This window comes from Neopelma chrysocephalum, unplaced genomic scaffold (genome assembly GCF_003984885.1).
Source record: "Neopelma chrysocephalum unplaced genomic scaffold, ASM398488v2 Primary Assembly neopelma1_25, whole genome shotgun sequence".
Classification (NCBI taxonomy): Eukaryota; Metazoa; Chordata; class Aves; order Passeriformes; family Pipridae; genus Neopelma; species Neopelma chrysocephalum.
Window position 1 is genome coordinate 39210746 of NW_020897694.1, and position 16794 is coordinate 39227539.

A 16794-nucleotide genomic window follows, 5' to 3' on the forward strand; every position below is an offset into this window, starting at 1 on the left:
AGATCTAGTTACTAAGCCATGGAACACTGCTTGTTAAATTCAGGGTAATGGTTAATATTTTTAATAGCATTTTGTTCACTCATGCACTTTGGAACTTAAGAAGTGTTGCTTTGGAATTGACACGTCTCTTAATTTAGTGATTGCACTCAGTGAAATCTGCCATCACTATTTTAGCTATAAATTAGGCAAATAGGCTTGGTAACAGATATTGACTTGTGGTCTGGATGAGTTTTAGAGAATTTTTAGCCATGAAAACCGGAGATTTAGTTGAAAAAAGTTAGCTGAACTTTTGTTATACACAAACTCACAATAATGCTTTACCTTCCACATGAATTTGTTTTCACAGGTAGATTCTGTGCTTATGGTCTAGGCTTACAAGAGTATAGCATTTAAAAAACATTTTTCCTCTGCACTTCAAGTGTCTAAAGAAATCTGCTCTTTATGCTCATACTGTCACATGTGCACTGTTGTCTGAATTTCCTCTTCTTGGAATATAATTTGATATGTAGATGTCACTACCCGAAAAGTACATTTTTTATGGTAGTGGACAAGGTGCATTTTTTTTCTCGTTTGTTTGGGGGTTTGGTTTTATTTTTGTAATAGCAAAGAAGAAAAGAACTTGTTCTCAACTCGCAAGGAGTGACTGACAAATTTTGCTGTCAACTTGCCTAATCAGCTTGTCCTCAGCAAGTCAGCAGTTTGAATTTATAATTTCTGAAATGTCAGTATGGACCAAGAGTGCATTAACGTGCATTATGTACATTGTTTTGAAGCACTTCAATCTGTAAGTTATGGTGACTCTTTTTTCATGTAGTATAATTAGTAAATCTGAGGATGTACTTCTAGATTCAACAAACCCATAGTAAGTGTAGAAAATGAAAGTGGTTGGAGCGGATAGAAATGTACGTGCCTCACGTGTACTAATTGACACTGTAGCTGTGGTACTGCTTCTGACTGTAACTATTAAACCATTGAATGAAGTCCTAAGAGACAGGAATATTTTCAGAGAGCTATTCAATGCCTTTCTTGAAGGCCAGGCAGGAAGGGTATCAGCAGGGTTATTTGCCCTTATACTCATAATACAGACCGCAGAATGGATGTTTGTGTGTCCACTTGTTATCAGTAACTGGTTAATATAATAATTTTGTTTATTGACATGTTTCATACCAAGCTTCTTGGGAGATTTCTGCTCTTATTTTTATAAATGTGCAACTTCGCTTTTTTTAGAAGTCAAAGAGAAGAGCTTCCCATTGGCTATCAGGAGCAATTATGTAGAAGAAACATCAATGGTCTTTTGTCCATAGTCTTTGTGTGCTTGCTGAAATCGTGCTTCTTTAGGGTGATGTAGAAGTGCAGGTCCCAGGCAGGCATGTCAGGATGTCCCTGCTGGTTCAGGAGCTGGCATTGCTTGTGCCCACTCCAGAATATCTGCACACAAGGATTCAACAGCATCCAGCCGTTCAATTTGTACCAGTTTGGTTAGCAGTTCTGGGATACTGTAACCTGCCGTGCTGATGCGGTCAAACAGCTGCATGCCATCTGTCATACCACCTATCTCATCTCTCTTCAGTCCAAAGCTCTCAGCAAGGTGGCGCCACGTTTTCACTATGGCTTTTTCTGTGTTGTAGGTCGAGCTGAGCATTCGGCTGGTCTTCTCCAGGCAATCAAATGGCAGCTCTGTAGGGCTCAGACCTATAAAGGGAGGTGTATACTGTCAAGTGGGTCTGGGCACGAGTGTTGGCATTTAAGCACTAGAGATTATACTGTTAGCAATGAATACAGCTAAAATCTTTAAGTGATAGTCCATGACAGGTATGTCTAGCTCCAAAGGTATTACTGTATATTATCAAATTAATTCTTCCTGGTGACAGTAGGGTACAATAATTAGGGTAAACAGTTTGCCTGGGAAAGAAGTATTAGATGGCTTGTGTGATGTAGCAGTGAATCTATCTTGTATGGGAAGCTGTGGTTTGAATGTGTTTCAAAATGGCTTTTTGTGGTCCCTGTGCTTTCTTCTTCCCAAAATCCCCCATGGCCAGTTCTTATCTCTGTCCCAGGAATGTGCTGAGGAGATATCAAGAAGTCTTCTCATTGGACCTTTAACCCCTTCCTGCGATTGGGTGTCCTGTAAGCCCCCTGACCCCGTAATTGGTCACTCTCTGAATCCTCCAAAACCCTATAAATGTAACCACCTCATCAATAAACGCTCTCGCCTCCTCTCCACGTCTGGGTGCTGTCTCTCCGGAGCCATGGGACCACATGGGTGGGGGGAGGGGTGAGCACCTAACCCCTCCATGCGTCCAGGACCCTGAAGAAACCCCTGGAGCTGGAGTAACCCCTTCCCTATCCACCTCAAGCCTTCGGAAATGGAACCCCACAATGGGAGGAATGCACCCAGAGTGTGAATTCCCATGATTCTGCCTCTTCCTTCAACAATTTACTAGCTGTTAGAAACAGTATATTGTAACTGTATCCCTAGTGAGCAGCCCCATTAATACACCTCTGCACATCAGGCACAGTGTTTGAGCTTGAGAGACAGCTTTGACCCTTCTCCAGGACTGTCACCAGCAGCTGCTGAAACATGTCTGTAATTGAAAGTTGCCCCTGTGGGAAAGCCAGAAGTGAAGTGAAGCAATGATACCAGATGCAAGCATGAAAGTCCCTGCAAGTGCTGCACTGTCATTACTGTCATTGAATCCCTAGAGAGGATTTAGCATTCATCGTGTGGGGAAAAAGCTATTTTTTTCATGGACATATATTCTGTGTATTCATGGTCAGAGAACAGAGGAGAGAATCAGCTACAGCATTTTTCCCAAACCAGCTTTTCACTTCTGTAGTTTTCCTGCTTCTTACTCAACAGCAGTAATTTGGTGGGAGACAGAGCTCACTGAACCACAGAATGCTCATACATGTGCACGAGAAGCGTGTGTGTGGTGGGAATAAATGCAGTCATGTCTCCTGTTCTGCAGGGAATTTAATTCATGTTGCTTTTGCTAGAACAGTTCAGATAGTCAAGTGCTAAACATGGTTAAAACACTTAAAACTTGGAAACTCCACTTTTTGTTGTGAGAGGTGGGACACCATTTAAAGAAGCAGAGTGTCTTACCCTCAGTTCTGACCCTCCCCAAATCACACTTCCATATTTGAAACTATTTTCTATCTGTTATCCAAAGAACTAACTAAATAAATCAAACGTGTTTCCTCTAGATGGGGAATGCAAAAGTGCTTCTTCACAACTTGCTCTGCGTGTGTGTACCAACACAGCCCGACACAACTCTTCCTGCTCTCCATAGGAAGGAACCCTGTGCCCATGACTGGACACAAGTTGTGACATCCTCCAGCGCAAGACCAGGGCCTAGTCAGCTCTGGGGTCAGGGCACCCTGGCAAGCACAAATCTGTCTACAGAGTGTCTTTTCTGGATTGGGACCATTTCTGTAGAAAGGCAGAGGCCTTTCTTATAGCAAACACTTGTGATCTAATTTCATGATGTTAATATAGATGCAAGTTATGCGCACTCACCTTCTGCAACGTCGCATACGTTAGCATACACATCAAGTATCTTTTTCCTTCGACTTTGAATCTAAATGAGAAAAGTTTGATTTCATTAATTTTTCAGTCATAAGAGTAAACAACTAGCAGACAGAAGTGGAAAATCTATGGGACATGTTCATTTCATGGTGCTAGGGGTTATCCTCAAGGGTCCCTTTTGAAGACTCAAAGAAAATGACACAACCATTATTCCATGAAGCATAAATGTACTTCTGATTTCACTTGCTACTGCTAGAGATCTTTCCAACTTCTAGTCTTTTTTGAGAGCAATTGCCTTTCTGTTTCAAGTGTTTGTCTATTTGATTTTGCTTTCAGACCAAAGCAAACTCCTGAGAATGAGGACAAATCCAGTATCATGCATGCAGACAATTAATGTAGGGATGTCCAGGTAAACCAGGTCAGGACTGGCTGCAGAGAATTAAATTCAGACTGAAATTGCCTTCTTCCAGTGATCTAAGAGGACTGTAGAGGAGGAGATCTTCCTTTCTGTCATTTGACGTAGAACTACTTAGTTAATTACTAATTAACTGTATTTTCTTTGATGATACATTGTCTTCATAAATCTGAAACATTTTACAGATAGATTAAAAAAAAAATAAATCAGTGAATCTTTGAAAAGGAAAAATCTGAGGTCCAGGGTGCTCTAGTAATTTTTGACAAGAAAGAATCTCAGAATGAAAACCTGAAATTTTTTTAAGTCAAAAATGGACATTTTTATATAGTTTCATTTAGCAAAAGTATCCTCAAGGTTTGACTTTGGATTCAATATGAGTGAAAACAAATGTCAAAATGTCATGAGTTCGCAGGTACTGGAATTTTCTTCCCTGTGCCAGCTCTCATTAGGACTGAGATTTCTGAAAAGCTGTCTTTTTGACAAGACTCTGGCATTATCTCCACAAATTTGTCACTTTTCACTGCAAACCAGGCCAGGAAAAAAAAATCTCCGCTTTCAGTACTTAGCTTTGTGGAAAGATTTCCCTCATTTTATTTGGGCTCTAAAGGGCAAGGCACATCAATGACTTGGATTAACAGACTTGCAGCTGGAGACCACAAAGTGGCTGCTCCACCCAAACCCTGTCATGTATTGCAGGGCAATGCAATCCAGACACCGATTGTTGTTCACATATTCTTAGTTTAATTTACATGTGCTTAATAGGTCATGTTGCTATTGTAGGCTTGCATTAGCTGTTTTAGAATCTTGTAAACAGGAAATTTTCTTTTAATAGGATTTATTAAAACTCCTCCTAGGAAAACTATTGAATCCTTTTTTTCATTCTCCCCTCACTTTTAGGGTAAAGAGGGAGGTTAACTAATTCCATGCCCATGAAGAATTGTGCAGGATGCTCTTTTTACCAGAGCCAGAAGATAGAGGATTTGTAAACCTTATGCTGAAAGTAAACAGGTGACATCTAGCCTGATGATCCTCTGTGTGGTAGCTATTTGCAAATGGATTTTGTTTTAACTAGGAAGAAGCAGACTTGGTTAATAGCAAGACTAACTTTTTTTATCCATGTCCAATGGCTACTGAATACTCTTTCCTGTGCTAGTCATGTTGCTTAATCTCCAGCCTGAAGCAAATTACTGCTTTTCTAACTTCTGGCAAGTGGCTTAATTGTGACATCTTAGGTATGGAGTGGAGGATCTTGATGCAATCTGCACTTTCATTGAACAGTCTGTCTTCAGCCTTGTCAGCAGTCTTCAGTCTGTGAGAAGTATGTTTCTTCCAGAGGGTTTGGAAGAAATAGTTCATGCTTCAGGTGTGCTTATGAGATATCTACCTAAATGACTCTGGAGAATGTGTCTATTATATATAGTCTTTAGAAGGTAAGATGCTTCTTATTAAATGTTCTGATTTCATGCCTACCCAAGGTGTGTTGTCCTATTTCAGGCCAGTGCTTGTGGCAGTATCATAAAGTTGGATATTTTTAGAGACCTCAGAAACCTGAATTTTAAAATGTGAGCATTGGAGTAGGAAGTTATTTTCAGACGATCATAACAGTTTACAACTACAAAACCATTTCGCTTGTGTTGAGACTTTGTGTCTGGACTAAGCTGAAAAGCGAGCTGCTTTAGAAATTTTGAGCTGAACCATCCCAACAATTTAAAACATGCAAACATGAAAAGAAGCATTTTCAAACTTCTTTAATTCTAAATTATATTGGATGTTTGATATTAATTATGTGATTTTGTACTAGGTATTGCCATTTTTTGAAGTACTAAAAAGATATCTGAGCACACACTTTTCTTTTTAAGGACAGTTTCATGTTAACACAAACAGAAAAGTTGTGTGGGTGACGTGTGGCCTTAACTATGCCTTAAAATACTCCAAGTAAGATAAAAAGCCCTGAGCAGTACATACTAAGCAGGAAAAAGCAAAGACCTTCCACAGCAAAACAAACAATGGTTTACAGTGTCCTTCAGAGCAATGACCTTCAAAACATTCATGTGTTTTTCAAAATTATGCATGAAAACCAAGCACAACACCGGATATTATTGAGAAGTCTGTGCTATGAAAATACCGATGCAGCTGGGTCAAGGTAGTCAGATGCTACACTGTCAGCTGAATCCAGCCATGCTGCTACATTATTTTATTGTCTGGGATCTTTCACAGTAAATGTAGCATTTCGGATAGTTTTATTAGGATTAGCCATAACAGGGGGTTGCTGGTTTTGTTGTTTCTTTCTTTAGACTATAACATTTAATACACAGAGAAGTGAAGTTATTACTCTGGTTGGAAATTTGGTTTTCATCCCTGAACAATATATATGTACATATATGTCACTATGCAAGGTGATTCTATAAACAATTTGTCTGGAGAAGCTCTTGTAAATCAGTCTGGTCTACACTACAATGCATTTGGGGAGGGTGATAGTTTGTATATTTTTTCCCTTCAAAAAAATACAGAAAAATGCTCTCAATTTTTAAATCTCAAAATAGCCTTACCCCAGTTGATTTATTGCTTGTAGAAGATTTATCTCTGGCCAAATGCACTAAAGATAATAAGCATCTCTCTGGGGTCCCTTGCTTGTCAACTGCAGCTTCTTCATCGCTATCCATACTACGGCTTAAAAGTCGTTCATTCTCAGAAGATGCATCGTTTTCACTGTAAAATGAAGGATATGGTTATCTTAGTGAAGCCTATCATCGATTGACTCTGGCCATCTCCTTTTTGCTGTCTGAGAGTTAATTGAATAAAAGGGTCTTCCATTTTTTAAAATGCCTTTCCTCTGAAATCCTGTTAAAGTAATGGCATTCACCAACCCAGGGTGTATGTACAATGCCCACCAAGTAACACGGTCACACATACCTTGCAATAATCCTTTTATAGAGGGATTTTCCAACTGAGGACAATGTTTAGCCCACCATAATCGTGTTACCTGGGCAGGTTTGGCTGCCAGGCAGAGACAAGATGAGGAAAACTACCACACTGTGCCATCCAGAAGATACCACGGAAAAGGCCTGTTACAGCTGTTTTTACTTTTCCTGCCTAGAAGGGAAGGGGAACCTTACTAAGGCCATGTGAGTGAGAGCTGCACTCAAATCCCAGAAATGAACCTCTCAAAAGGTGAGATGGAGACCCAAGAGCTAATGAGTTGGTCACAGAGGGAGTGAGGAGGGCGCAGGTTTCTCTTTGGTGATGTCTGCCATTGTCCAAGAAACTGGAGAAGGAAAAGCCTGCTAAGGCACCTAGTCTTTTCCCTGCTGCAGCAACCTACCCATCAGGTTTGTTCTTTATGTGTTCCACTGTACCAGGATGGATGGTGACCATGTCCCTCCCCCAGTTCAATTAAACTGGCAGTATGTTTATCTTTTACCCACCTTTTGACAGCCTTAGCTGGAGTTGCTGTAAGTTTTTCAAACTCTTCTTTCTCAGAGAATATCACAACGTTATCTGTAGATCAATAATTAGAGAAATTTAAATAGGCAAGGAGTTTCCAAACCAGTGCTTTGTGTCAGGAGCTGGTTCTGCTGGCAACCTTACCGCAAACATAAATCTCTCTGCTACTTTTTAAGTGCTATCAGAGGATTAAATGACATTCTGGTAGTACAAAAAAACTATTATAGACAATTCTTTAGTAAACTGATGTGGGCTTTATACAATTCAAAGGAGAAATTGTAATTAAGAGAAGTGTATTAAGAGTATTTAAGCCCAATGTTGTCTTGGATAGAAAAAGCAAAACTGAAAAAATGTATACCTTGCACTTCTTTCTTCTCTTCTTGTGTGTTAGCCTGAGCTTCAACATTTTTTACTGAGTGGCTTTTGCAACAGGCTAGAATATAAAAATAAAACACTAATTATTCTCAGAAGCTATCCAAAACCAGCATTTGCAGCTGAAACTTCACCTGCTGAACAATTACCTTGAGCAGAAGGTTTTGTTTTCACAATGTAAAACATGATGATGAGGACAATGGCAATAGCCATTATGAAGATGGTAGACATGGCAATTATAAGAGCTGTAGCCAGATGTCCTTGTCCTGAAAGATCTGCTGGAATAAATGAGAAGAATATTTTTTTAAAGGAGCATCTCTTAGGATCAGAGAGTAGTTAATCGTTTGCAGTCTGCTCTTACAGACATTTTGCATACTCGTTTAGTTGATCTGAGTCTTGGTTACTTATTAAGAATTGAAAAACTTAGTGTTGCATCTCAAAAGCAAATTAACAGTTTTTCAATACTTTTATATTTATGCACTAGCCAGTTAGCAATATTCATTAAAATATTTGATGGCATGATTCATCAGATACAACGTGTATGAAATTGTATTATCTCCTAATAACATAAAAGCTATACGTAAGCATAGCTTTTCTAACAGCATCTTTTCTAACAGTGTATTCTGGGAATCAGGATTGAAAAGACAAAAAAATAAGGTAAATATGCAAAGGGAATAAGAGCTAAAACAACTGTTGATAAGTGTGGCTGCCTCAAAAGCTCTGCAGTTAAAAGGAGAACACAATGCACATGTACAGGAACTGATGTTTTTCTAACAGATACTTTAAACACAGCACAACTAGAAGGTGAATTTAAAATAAGCTATGTGAAAAGGTATTCAGAAATGGCACTTGGATGTGAAAGACTGGAATCGAAAAGCCACAAAAGGATGCAGAAAATTACAGATATGCTAAAATGCATGAAAACTTCAATTTTCTGAAAACATGATTCTCACAACCATGTTTTCAGATAATACCAACAAGATCAGCATTGTCAGTGCCTCGTTAACTGCATCTTTCTTGTGTCTTTTCAGGTTCACATATTTTAAAAACCTAACAATCATGGTGGAGAACTGTTTATGTTAGCTCAATAAGAGACTGACCATATTTGTGCATTGAATTCTTGTCACCCTTCTAAGCTAAGCTTTTGATAAGGCAGAGTGCTATTTCTGTACAGCTACAAATAATGAGCTAAATTCACTGCTGGCATTACTGAGTACAGTTCAAATCCATTTAATGTTTAGCTAACTAAAGCAGCAGTTTTGATTAACCAAGAAATAAAAGTGAATTCTGAATTATTTCTAACAGCAGTTTTAGAAGTCCAGAAATAGTGGCAATGAAAACCACAATAGATATTTTCAGTTTGGATGCACTTCGTTGATGCCCTTTTCAAAACAAACAGATCCTGAATTAACTTTGTGAGTGCATTCCTACCTTTGTGAGCATGCTGGTAAGGCGAGAAAGTGCTTGTGCCAGAGGTACTTGGAAAAATGGCTGAAATGCCAGAGTTAGCCCCTGCACCTGCAATATAAACAGAAATGCCATAAACTTCCGTGGTTACTTTGTCCAGTCAAAAGAATATGTTGGCTCAAGTAAAAAGAGCTTTTCATTCGCTCGGTTGCATTCCCCATTTATTAGCAAAGAACCCATGAACTGGTCGTTTTTTGAAATGTCACTAATGTTAATATGCATTACTGGCATGCTGAAAGTTGCCAACTGACATTTTTGACTACATTTGACTACATTTTTGCATAATGTCTAGAGGGAGTGGAAGAAATCAAAGATCCTGAACAGCTATGAACTAAGAAGACACCCAAGCATCTTCAGACACAGGCAGGGCCAACCATTATAAACAGATTCCCATGTTACAGATCTGTCCTGGGTAGCAGAAAGCTTTCCAGATCCAGCTGATGATTCAAACTGTTTACAACCCCTTCCTCCATTATTTGCAACTGCAGACTCTGAGACTCAGCTCAGAGTCAGCTCATGTAGATTCCTCAGGCTAGCGCTTCTCACAAGCATCCTTCATGAGCAGCATCATTGTGAAGCTGTGATAGTATGCAAACCCTTGTGACCCCACAGGAAAACCAAGCAAAGGTGACAATTAGCAGTGTTGAATGCTTTTCTGTTCCATGGAGATGTACTGTCACAAAAGGAAGTATTAAAATTTCCTGTAATGTAACCAGGCAGTATGTTTCTTCTGATTGCCACTGTCAGTCCAAATATGTATTCTGAGGAGAGGGAAAATCCACTAAAACAGTAAAGTGAAGAACTTTTAAGAATACTTTATACTGGCAGAGGGGTAAGATTGTCCAATTGGGGTTTTCATGTCTAAATTCTACAACTAAGGTTAAAAGTTAATTTTTCAGTTGGTGTCATAAGCCAAGTTTTCAAAGCATTAAACCAAGTCATAAATTAACATATTTTGACAATATCAGACAATACTGCATATTATTTGGAATAAGCCTTTCACATAGAATGGTGGTGGCATAGTATTCCAAATCAGAACAGAAATATTAGGGTTGGGGATAAACATTCTCAAATAAACTTTAATGCCACTGGTAAGCAGGTAATGCAAACAGATGCTGTCAACAGACACTGAAAAACATTTTCTGTCTTAGAAGGGGTATAAAATTCCTCCTGCTTTATATTAGCTGTCTATGGAAAAAAGTCCAGTGATAATTATATTCAGCAGACTTAAAGGCAAAAAACTGTCCCAGTCATCTGGTAAGGTGTGCACAGCACATGGCTTCACAAGCTAATTTGGCAACTAGAGTAGATGAGAGCTCCCTGTGCCAGTCTTTTGACCAAGTAAATATTTGAAGAAACCAAATCCACCAGGTAAACTTGACAGGAAATTAAGTGCTCTGGAATGGTCTGAGAAATGTTCCATGGTTAAGAACAAAGCAATATACGCATTCTTCAAATTAAGAGAAATGGCTTTTTAAAAAAAAAAAAAAGTATTACCTAACATAAAACATGGCTGCATGTAGTGAATGAGAAATGTACACTTAAAGTGGCCACAAGTATGAGTTGCAGATGTCTTCAAAAGAAATTTTCTCTAACAATGATAAAATTTCTTTCAAACTTCATTTGTTGGAAGGAAATGGATTAATTTATTATAACTGGGATGTTTTCAAACTGAATAAGTGTTTTCATAAAGTTTTAAATATACTACTTTATTAATTCAGATGCTTTTCATATTATGCAAATGACAGCCAGATTACATAAGTCTTCCCTCTGGTCCTTTCTCTGTGACAGACTTCCTTCTAAGAAGAATTAGTTAGGAGCTCCAGAAACTGCAATGCAGCGGTAGACCATCTAGGGATCAGTAAAGGAAGATGTCATCTGCAGGTAGTGGATATTGAGGACAGGTAATTTGTAAAATTTTCAGCAATTCTTCACAAAACTGAAGTGAATCATCCTTGGTTGTGACCTCTGTGTTTACTCATCATGGCTGGACAACAGAGGAAATTTAGTAAATAGCTGGTGCCGTAGCCTGATACTTTCCTTCATGTCCACAGCTACAAGGCCTACGCCTGTTCTTGCAGCCCCCCTGGCAAATCCAATTACAGCCAATTGTGATTCTGCGCGGTCCTTGCAAGCTGCAACAAGTCAACAATAGCTCCTCTTACACTGCCTCTCGGTGAACACAGGCAAGCCGTGCTGCTTTGTCTGCCTGCAGTTTAGCCAACAAACTCCAGCTCATCTCCCCCATGAGGGAATTTTGTCAAACTCGCCTCTCTTTCCTTCACTTGAAGTATGTAGTCAATGAAGTATTTCTGCCTAATCAATCTTTTAGTCGCTTGGTATTGTTAACCTTGTGCTTTCCATCCATCTGTGAAAGGAAGTACAGCCTTTCAAGATGGGAAGTCACACAGTAGCACACAGAACAGGAATGGTAAGGAGGAAGGTCATCCATTCTTCATTCAGCATCATCGTCACACTTCACTCAGCTCTACCCCACATCAGGGCACGGCATGTTGTCCATACCAGGCATACACATGCACACATACACACAAGCCTCGCCTGTGCACAAGAGTGAGCACCTTCAGCTCCTGAGCCTACGTGCAGAATTGTCTTTGCATGGGAACAGAGCCACCTCGTTTGTTCTGTAGTGCCTATCCTGGCAAAATCAAGGCTGGTGCTAGAATGTGATGGCCTTTTACATATGCCTAGGTGGGAGTTAGTCATTATGCATATTTTAGGCCTATTGTCAAATTTTGGCATATCCATTATGAGCCAAGATTTTTCTTTAGATGTGGCTTAGAAGAAAGTGCCAATTTGTGCACCTGCATTGCAAGAGGAACCAAAAATGCCAGCTTTTGTGGAATTTCAGTTTATATCACTTTTGTGTAAGCAAAAAGAAACAGAACTCATAGCAGCTGCTTTTTCCCAGTCCAGCACCACACCATGACTGCAATGTCAGTTGTTTCTGTGCACATCCAGTTTTGCATCCCAATCACATTATTAATTCTGGTTCCAATATAGATGAAACATAATCTATAAAGACTTAGATATAGCTCAGACAGAGACATCCTAAAGTGCTACAGCACAACATATGGAAACAACTCTATTTAGAAAAAAAAAATACCAATGGCTGTAATATAGCTGTGCAAAAGAGTGGTTTATATTCCTGGACACCTATAAGTAATACTGTAGGAATGTGATGAAGACATTAGGAAAGAAGTTTATCATTGATGGTTGGTCAACTTTTGCATTATAAATGTTTTTATTCAAAAAATTATGGTTTAGTTGTAACTTTCTTGGAGTCTAAATACAGTTTCAATAAAAAAACCCTCCATACTTATTGTTTAAAAGAACAATTGAATCTGTATTCACATTTGAATTTGGGGGTTTAACTCAAAAGATATCTTTAATTTAAATTGCTATGCAGGGGTCTTTTGTCCTTATAGGTAACAAATGCTGGGCAATAAAATACTTTTTTGTCATCATTTCAATAAACCTTTCTGCTTTATGTAACATACTGTTAGAGTTGTTCTTGTACCTTGAGACAGACTTACAATGAGAAGTGACAAACAAAACTACCAGATTTGTGAGAGGAAGAGGAGGGCACAGGGAAAGGAGGTCTTACCAACATGTACCCTTGCAAGTGTTTGTGAGTGAATAAAATCTGGTGCAGTAGGAGACCATATGTGCTCCTGACATAAGTTGCTGTAGGTGTCAGCTTACTGGTCCATGCAAAGGACTGCTGCTCACAGTTAGCAATAGCTTTTTTTTTTAGTTTATTTAATACCTAATAACATATTATAAAGATCCCCAAAGTGTGTACAAAACGAACTATCAGACTGATCTTCAAATAAACATTTAAAAAATCTGTATCAATGTATGTATCTATTTCTTGCCATTGAGTGCAGCTTGCTTTCTCCTCATGCATCCCTCTTCTCACAGCCATGGTGCAGTTATGAATGGCACAGCCGACCTGTGAGTGCCATCATTGAGACTGTTTTATGGACATGAAGTCAGATAAAGCACACATGCAAATAAATAATTAGCAGCCTTAAATACGAGATGAAAAATAAATTATTTATTGAAATTCAATAATGATGGAAAGTTTCTGTTTTACAAAGTAGTTGAAAACTGGATTTTAACTAAATCTAGTCGTAAGTAAAGACCTAGATATGTAGAAAGCAGAGGTCAGAATTTTCAAATTAATGTAAATCTGTATTCAGGTACTTACATGAAAGGTTTGTTTTCAAACTTAAGGAAACATCACTTCAGATGGAATGCCTGTGCACTTGGAACATCATGGAAGCTAAAGCAGCTGTCAAAGCCAAGCTGCTTTCTAAGGTGCTTACATATGACTTCAGTAACCAAATATAAACCAATTCTGAAAATATTGCAAATCACCAATAACAGAGCGTATCCTGGGCAATGACTGCTCTTTATTTTCCTGTCTTTACAGGGTACATACAGAATACTATAAAGTAAGTGACTCTAATATTTTCTGGAGCCACAGGTAGATTCTTCATTTAGTATAGGTAGTTATTACACCAGGAAGAGCATGAAGTAAATTAATTCCTGAGATTTAAACTTCTAAAAATGGTGATAAGAAAGTTCCCCCAGACTTTTATTTTCAATATGGTCAATCTCACTGTAAGCAACCAGAACACATAAAAGGAAATATTTTATGCTGTTGTGCTCTCTGTAATGACTTTCACTGTTTTATTTCTCTCTCCTTTTATTTTGCCAGGGCAGGGAAGCAGTGACAATTATAGGCCATGTGGTCTTAGTCTGATGATCTGAATTCACCAGGAGCTGTAATAATTGCACAGCACTGGAAGGTCATAGGCACACCACTACATGAACTAAGCCTGTGTTCAGCGATTCCATATTATCACCTATTTCTCTGTGCAACATGAAGGGGATAACTGCTCTTTAAACCTTTCTATCATGACTTCACAGCAACAGAAGGAAGAGAACAGACCCACCAAGCTTCCATTTCTCCATTGTCCTGGTGGCCAGCCCATCTGTATGGGTGGTAGAAAGCTGCAGTTCTGCAGGTTTAGCAGCTCCTGAGCCCAGTCAGAGCAATGCTGCAGAGACCTGCAATGTCTTCCATGAGCAGGTGATGCTCACCGTGGGAGCTGCAGCTCCAGCACCAGTGAAAACATCAAAGTCATTGGAGTAACCACCAGGACCAGATGCTCTCCTGAGTGATACCCTGGCCCAGCTTTCCCAGCAGCTGAAGACAGCAAATTTTGTATTTTCTTCTCTGATCCCTCCCCTTGAAGCTGAGGCTGGCTGATTTTGTCATAAGGTAAGGTTCCTTCCCTCATATGGACAAACCACAAACCGTAAGGGGAGGAGAATCAGGCCATACCATTAGTGAATAATAAAGCACAGCCTTTAACATTTCTTTCACATTACACATGTGAAGAGGAAAGGGGTGTTCAGAGACCAAACAAGTCAAAAAAAAAAAAGAGAGAAAGACAAGTTTTTTAGCTCCAGTTAACAAGCCTATTCATTTGTATGTGTAATTTGATGCAGAAGAAAAAAAGTCCTGATGTTGATCATATTACAAAAAACAAAACTGGCAAGGAAAGGAAAATAGTGATATTACAAAGAATGGAGAGTTAAAATAAAAATCTCTAACAGAATTATTTTCACTAATACAAGTGGTTTTGGCATTAGGCTTGTTTGTTTTAAGCACTTTGATTAAGGAGGCTGAGTTCTCAGTCTTCACTACACAGGTATGGATGTGCTCCCCTGATTACAGCTCGTCACATGAAACCATCAATTGTTTAGTTCTTTTTGAAGTTCTAATGATTCAACAATAAAAATTATCTTTTTTGTTTCTAGATGTCATTTGCTGTCTGATAATTAAAAATAACTTGACCACATATGTTTTCCTTTATTGTTTTTCTTTTTTTCTCTTTTTCCTTTTTTTTTTTAATTTTCCCAAGTCATCACTGGTAGGTGTGAGACTTAAAAACTTACACAGGTTCGTAATTGTATCTGTTTTCATATATGAAACCAGCAAAAAAGGTGAAATAAAACAACATACACACTTATGAATGTATACAGTAAATTAAAAAAAAACCCCTTAATCAATTGCTGAAGTTCCTTAGATCTGTAAATGCAAAAGGATTGGCATATTTGATGTAATAGTGTAAATCCAACTTCAAAAAAAAGGTTCTTAAAGTTTTTGTAACAGGGTTTGATTTTGTTTTCCTTTAGCATTTTTGAACTGAAGTGGCAGATATTAAAGTTCAAAGAGAAAGAGGGAGAATTTCAGCTGCTGAAAGATAAAATCTCTTCCAGCAGTAACTACCTCTCTGCCAGAGAAACTTCACGTATGGCTAAACCTTCTGCCTTTTACATATGCTTTTACACTGGATTAAAAAAAAAAATCAAACCAAAAACACCCTACATAGTCAGCAGCCTGAAGTGACTCCAGTTCCAGAGGTGCTGACAGAAAATTCAGCACCATTAACTGTGGGAAGCCACATCTTAGAGTGGTTTGGTGCTCATTACCTTCATTCTTTGATTTGCATGGGAAAGCTGCCTCCCCTGCCTCTTGCAGGGCTGTTATTTATCACAGAGGTATCATATCCCAATTTAGTGTCAGCAAGGGGGACTGATGGCTCATGATCTGCTTCATGCACAGCTGAAGGTCTCACACCTTTGACATTTTGGCATTGTGCTCCTCTGTGCTTAGCATGGAGGTTCCTACACAGGAGACTAGAGGGAACTGCATGCTGAGAGGCCAGAAATCTTACACAGGTGTTTCACAGTGCACAGGATAGGAAAAACTGTAGTCTTTATGGTGATGTTTACCCTTTTCCCAGTAAGAAAAAGTTTTCCTGCTCCACAACACACATCCTTATGCTTATATATGCACAGCTCCTGTATGTGCCCAGTGCCCACTGCCCACAAGCTGCTGTTAAAGCCTGTTATTCCTCCCAGGCTGCAGAACTGTTGCTCCCATCCTTCAGTCCAGTGCCTCAATTAAACCTCTCACCTCTGAGAAGTATCTCCCTTTCTTTCGCCTCTTTTCCATGCTATTTTGTGCTATTTATGTCTCAAAAAAAAAAAAAAAAAGGTGACACAGGCCCATCAAGGAATTTCTTTCTCATTCCCAGTGATTTTTTCACTAATATTTCCAGATGCTGGGGCATGGACTGTTCACCTTGTTTCCTCTGCCATTTCAAGTTTTACTGACTGTATATGAGATGAAAGTTGCACAGCACACTCTTGGAGTTAAAAGACATTTTTTTACCCCTTGATCAAACCCAAACACTTTTTTTGCCAGATAAAATGTATCACCAGGCAAATTCTCTGAGCAAGGTTCCATGCAAGGCTACGCACCCTCCAGAGCTGGCCCTCTCTAACACACAGACCAGGCATTTCCCCAGCAAGGAATGTTTTCAGCTAAGGAGAGCACCACTGTTCTCCAACACTAACAAAGGCCTGAAACAGGATTTATCTGCCCTCATTTTTCTGTCTAGAAGTGCAAAGCCAGAGCTTGTCACCCTGAACTTCCTATTTTTAAGTAATTTGCCATTCTCATTTC

General features: G+C 39.0%; 1 protein-coding gene across 1 annotated transcript in view; it reads right to left on the bottom strand.

Annotated features, from left to right (window-relative positions):
- Positions 1-450: 450 nt before the first annotated feature.
- EDAR (ectodysplasin A receptor) overlaps positions 451-16794 on the bottom strand; it is a 72579-nt gene continuing 56235 nt past the window's right edge. Inside the window, exons 6-12 of the mRNA XM_027675231.1 lie at positions 9192-9278; positions 7910-8035; positions 7747-7821; positions 7370-7442; positions 6494-6653; positions 3521-3581; positions 451-1692 (exon numbers count right to left, since the gene is read on the bottom strand). Coding sequence (XP_027531032.1) covers positions 1373-1692; positions 3521-3581; positions 6494-6653; positions 7370-7442; positions 7747-7821; positions 7910-8035; positions 9192-9278 — 902 coding nt within the window. The 3' untranslated portion in view covers positions 451-1372. The remainder of the gene's footprint in view (positions 1693-3520; positions 3582-6493; positions 6654-7369; positions 7443-7746; positions 7822-7909; positions 8036-9191; positions 9279-16794) is intronic.